The 5,878-nt window shown below is 35.4% G+C and overlaps 1 protein-coding gene across 1 annotated transcript; it reads right to left on the reverse strand.

The window, feature by feature from the left end:
- Nucleotides 1-1,359: 1,359 nt before the first annotated feature.
- LOC131077774 (aquaporin TIP4-1-like) lies at nucleotides 1,360-2,348 on the reverse strand. The gene is made up of 3 exons (XM_058015324.2): nucleotides 2,209-2,348; nucleotides 1,866-2,113; nucleotides 1,360-1,761 (listed from the first exon to the last, which is right to left on the reverse strand). Exons 1-3 carry the CDS (start codon nucleotides 2,333-2,335, stop codon nucleotides 1,375-1,377), a joined length of 762 nt encoding a protein of 253 aa, XP_057871307.2. The 5' UTR covers nucleotides 2,336-2,348; the 3' UTR covers nucleotides 1,360-1,374.
- Nucleotides 2,349-5,878: the final 3,530 nt, after the last annotated feature.

The raw sequence follows: 5,878 nt of genomic DNA on the forward strand, positions 1-5,878 counted from the left end.
GAGGTCTACATATACAATTTACAATACTAAAATCAGTATGATATTGAAGGGCAAGATTAGGTCTATAGATCAAGCAACATGTGGTGAATGGTCTTAGGAGATTAGAACCTTTTGATCTTTGTCTTGGAAATGTTGCATGAACAACACATTAACTTTTAATGAAGATATCTTTAGTGCATTGAGAATTCATTAGATGAGCATCCAAGATTTGAAACTTTTCTCTTCAAAAGAATTTTGGAAGCAAGAAGACTCTCCGTGGAATGGAAAAGTGCTTCTCAAAGCTATAATGCAATTTATTTTTCAATGCTCTTCTCATGCACTAAATTATTTACACTTTACATACCAAATGCCAAAGACTATTTTGTTCCAACATAGTTTCGCTATGCTAGAGTTGCCTCGCACCACAAGCAATGTCCAATATGCATTAAAATGAATATTTTTTCCAAAATATATTTCTTCAACTTAGAGCACTTTTCTTCATTGCTTATATCATGGATTTACCATTAGCAATAATAGTCTCAAAAGATCACACCATTTTTCTCGGCATTCCCTTATGCTATCAATTTTTATTGCTTAAAAGACAATGTCAATGCCTGTGAACATTAATCAAGTTTTGTAACATTTATGCTTTCAATGCATAATTGATTTTTTCTCATGACTCAATTATTCAATATCACCTTTCTTTTGAAAAAATGCAATTGCTAACATTATACACATCAAGGAATAAAAAAATAAACTAAATTGATTATATCTATTTCATTTTCCACAAGTCTCCTTTCAACTCCCCATGGATGAGATCAATCACAAACAAAAATATTGAAAATAGCTCCAACAAAACTTTTGTAAACCACACACACTAAGCAACATATTAAGTCTAGATAGTGTTAGTCAACTCTGAGTGTTTAACACTTTTAAGCCTAGAAATGTATTCTTAGTGTGACCACATACCTTAAGCAACATATTAAACCTAGAAAATGCCAGTCAACTTTGAGTGTTTAACACTTTTAAGCTTAGAAATATAAGCTTAATGTGTGTGATTTAAGCCATTCTCATCCTCCTTTCATATTTCACAGCCCATTTTCATTACGACTTTAATAATAATCTAAGATCCAAAATCAAATACACAAAAAAAACATAAAAAAATATATCTACAAAATGATATACAAAAACATACAAAACATATATTACAGAAATTCTCAGCCTTAATAACATTATTAGTGATCTTTACAAAGATCTCCACACTTCCCCTATGAAACAACTACTAATTATTCCACATCAAACATAAATTATCAAACAAACACAACATTATTAAATAACTACAAACACTCTGAATGGCAAACTTAAGGAATCCATTCAATCCACTTCCTTAATAACCTACTGAATCAACGACCCCTCCATATCAGGGACTATGGAAACATAGTTCTCAGTGACAAAGACACTCTCGTACACAAAACCAGAGAGGCCACCACCGATGAGAGGGCCGACCCAGTAAACCCAATGCTCTTTCCAATCTCCACTGGCCAAAGCAGGACCAAATGAGCGAGCAGGATTCATGGAAGCCCCTGAGAAGGGCCCTCCTGCAATAATATTGGCAAACACTACCAATCCTATACACAGTGGTGCAGTAGGCCCCACACTTCCCTTCTTTGGATCCACTGCCGTTGCGTACACTGTGAAGAGCAATGAGAATGTCAACACAATCTCCCATATCACCCCTTGGAAGTATGTCACGCCCGATGCCAATGCGTGCACAGGTGTTACCTTCAAAACAAAACAAGAAAAAATCATAAGATTTTCATGAATTCTTTCACCCAAGAAATGGGATTTTTCTTAGCAAAAAAAGGATTTTGTTTTGGGTTGCTTACCATGCCACCAGTGAGAAAAACGAGCAAGTAGCAGGCAATTGCAGAGCCCAGGCACTGTGCAATCCAGTAGAGAACCGACCTGAAAATGGTGATGTGGCCTCCTACTGCTAAGCCCAATGTGACCGCCGGGTTGAGGTGTCCTCCTGAGATGTTAAAACCCGCAGAAATCATTGCATAGACTACAAAAGCATGGGTCAAGGCCACCACTGTTAAGCCTAGTAGCGAGGACCCTTCAAACGCCAGCTTGTCTGCAACACATCAAATTCATTCCCTTTAAACTCTCGATTTTCTTAGAAAACGGTGATTTTAAAATGCAAAATGAGATAAAGTTGTGGGTTTTCACCCGTTGCCATGGCAGATCCAACCCCTGCAAACACAAACAAGAAAGTCAATATGAGTTCTGCTAATACTGCTTTCGCACAGTCCGACTGGCGGACCTCTTGGCCATTGCCCAGAGCAATCTTCAACATCTTGGTAAGCGAAAATGGGTTTGTGTGCAGAAATGGAGTTTTGAGAGGGGGATTAAAAGGGCATTAGCCCGCTTGGTTCGGCTCGTTGGGCGGCATTGCAAGGGTGAAAGAGGATCGTTTTCATGTGCCAATCCATGGTACTCGCATTATTTTCCCCAGTGGGTGCTGCGTCTTCTCTTAATTTGTAAGGTTGACATGTACAGTGAAAGTTTTCATTCCGCCATTTCAGGGTCGCTTCCATCTGGAAATTGTATAGAATACTGTAAATATCGATTTCACAATTGTGTAATATACACTAAGTACCGATCTCACGTTTGTGTAAAAGATTAATATTTTGTTGGAGGTCAATGCCTAAGGTCCATAGTGATAGCCAATAAATGGTGAGAAAATAAGGGGCCCTTTTAGTGGAATTATCTTTCAATTTAGAGAGATTCCTCCCTAAATTAGGGGAGAAGGATTATGGTTGAAAAGGTCTAAAATTGGACTTCAATTGAGTGTCTTTTCAATATTAGATTTAAATTTTTATAATAAAAAAATTACGTTATTAGTTGTATAGTTTTTAATATTATAAAAAATATAATATTATTTAAAAAAAAAGGTTGGTAGAAGGTATATGTTAGAGTTATGTTTATGTTGAATTAAGCTTAAATAATAAGATGGAACAACAAGAAGATAAGTTGCTTAAACGTCAAGAATTATATTAATAGAAGAAGAGGGGTTCATAGTCATCTAGCTAGCCCAACAAGCTCCCAACCAATAATAACACCCTCTTCTTAACTATCATCCTCTACAAGCTATGTAGCATGAGCAAGAGAAATAGTTGAGCCATGCATGGTAACTTGCTCGAATATGGCCAACCAAAAACACCTTGGTCGTGAGGCTAGTCGGAGGCTGAAGGTGGGTGGGATGGTTGAGACGACCCATGAGTAGATTGGCCCATGGCTCTTCTAAAAGTAGGTTGGGAAGGATGTGACTATGACTCATCACCTCCCTAAGATATCTAACTATGTCCACGATGAGGACAATGACCCCTATTGGCAATTGTACATGGGGCATTACCCTATAGATGTGCCACTTCAATTGCAACTTTATTGGCTTGCTTATGAATTTTTATAATCAAATTAGAATAAATCATTTCTTTAGTGCTAAGAAAGAAGTCAATATATAAAAAAATAATAAAAATAGCAAAATTCTTATCTCTCCAAATGTCAAAAAGAATCTAGAATGCAAAAAATTGAGAAATATGGACAATTTTAACAACTAATCTAGGTCAATCACTCAACAAGACTGTATGCCATGAGAAATGATTGGGTTTGAAAGGCTCAAAAAGTCATGAAACGAATTCCAATCTTATTAATCTCTAGAATAAAACTAGAAAAGGTGCTTGAAACTGGACCCTGTTCTCCATAGAAGGAGCAATGAGGATTAACAACTCCTAAATGACTCGATCTAGTACCAATACAAGGTCCCTTATACAGAATAAACATGAAGCAAAATGAGAAAGCTTTGGTTCAAGAATTATCTAGATCAAATAAATTAAAATATACAATGTCATGTAGCCAAAGAAGATTAGAGATGTCGTATATGATTCAAATAAGAAACCATGGGAAGGCGGAGTGAAAGTCAAGCATATCCTTTGTGGGGACTATTGTGAAATGGTGTGTGTGATGCTAAAAATGTAGAACATAAGAAAGGCATACACATATAATGAGACAATAAAACATAAATGAAAAGCTTAATTGAAAACTAGATAAAAAATGCAAACCATAAGCCTTCCTTGAAATGTCCCATTTTCCTCTATTCTTGAGGACCTTGAAGGTGTTGGATTGGTTGGCTCTCAGCAGAGCAATGACCTCCAAAGTGGCAACTCAAGAGTTGAGTAGCTACTTGATAATGATTGATTATGCAAATGATATAAAATGCAATGCTATGATTAATCCAAAATGCTAATTACTAGATGATTGAAAAGAAAATGCCTATAGTAATGATGCTAAAGCTATGAATGCAAGGGATCCTTATTGCTCCAAGATGGGGGATATTTATAGGAATTCCAAGGCCAAAGTTGAGGTGGCAGGAATCAACGATCCAGATCTGATTTGAAGATATCGAGGGCCAAGATTAAGGAAGTTGGAGAAGAGGTTGGAGGAAGGGACACTTGTCATCTTTGTGGTGACAAGTGTCAAGGAGACTTGCTCATGAGAGGGCAAGTGTCCAAGGGAGGAGACATGTGGAAAAAGTGCCATGTGTCTCAAGGGGAGAATATCCACACCATAGGAGGTTTGGATAAGGAGGTTAGAATGTGCAAGATATGATAGGGTTAGTTAAACCCAGGGTTAGGTGGAATGGGTTAGGCTAGGGGATGGTTAGGTTAGGTGGTTAGAAGTTAGGAGCCATGTGCTCATTTGAATTTAGAAATTCAAATAATTTGGAAAATGATAATTAATCTCAACAAATTTGAGTTTGTTAATTTTAATTAGGGAAATTAGAAGAATTGATTTAAATGGGGGAAATGATTAATCAATTTGGATTAATTAATCAAAGGGGGATATGAAATGAACTAAAAAAATATATCATGTAGATTTATTTATTAGTAGATGAATAGAGAAATTAATCAAATTGCTTGTGAATTCAATTAACTGGGAAGGGGGATTAATCAAATAACTACGTATTTAATTAACTATCTTCAGACTATTTCTAGGTGTATACAGTGTGTTTTGATACTGTAATGCCCATCAAAATATCCTAGAGAAATAATCTAAAATCTACTAACAAATGGAGATAAAAAAAATTCTAAAACATTCATTACTCTATGTTAATATTAACATACATCAATGCAACATTAACCATTTGCAAGATCACATAAACCAGCATGTACATAATCATAAAACTATATTACGCAAACGGATTAAATCTTTCTAAATATCAACATATCTTCAAATATACTCTTGCAAACACATCCATTCCCTAGGGCATCTTAACGTCACTACTTGGCATCATAACACATAACACCTTTTTACCTAGAACATCATCACCTCTTATCATTCAACTATTTATTTACATTCCATGCATCTAGGATAACATTAATTCGTATGCATAACTCATCACATCACATTTCCTTAAGAACAACCATTACATTACTCATCAAGAATATTCTCCATATTCATATGTAAGATTAAAATAGCAAATACTTATCACCTTCCAACTAGGATACCATGCTACTAACAATTTCAAGAAGCATATTTAATACTATAAACATATCCCAAACATTCCATTAACATAGTATCTCAATCCCAACATAATGAACATTTATTTATCATGAACCAAAGATTAATGCATTGTTTTATTACAAGATCATTGTTTTCATTTCATCAAGACCTAATGCATAGGGGTACATAGAACAATCACATAGTCTCTATTGCTACATCACATCCTAAATGCCTAATATTACAAATTACATACACACATAATATTGCTTCATTTATCATACTGCATATCAAATGAAAACATAGCATCATCATGAAGGCCCAAAGAAGATACAATAAC

The sequence above is a fragment of the Cryptomeria japonica genome, chromosome 10 (assembly GCF_030272615.1).
Source record: "Cryptomeria japonica chromosome 10, Sugi_1.0, whole genome shotgun sequence".
NCBI lineage: Eukaryota > Viridiplantae > Streptophyta > Pinopsida > Cupressales > Cupressaceae > Cryptomeria > Cryptomeria japonica.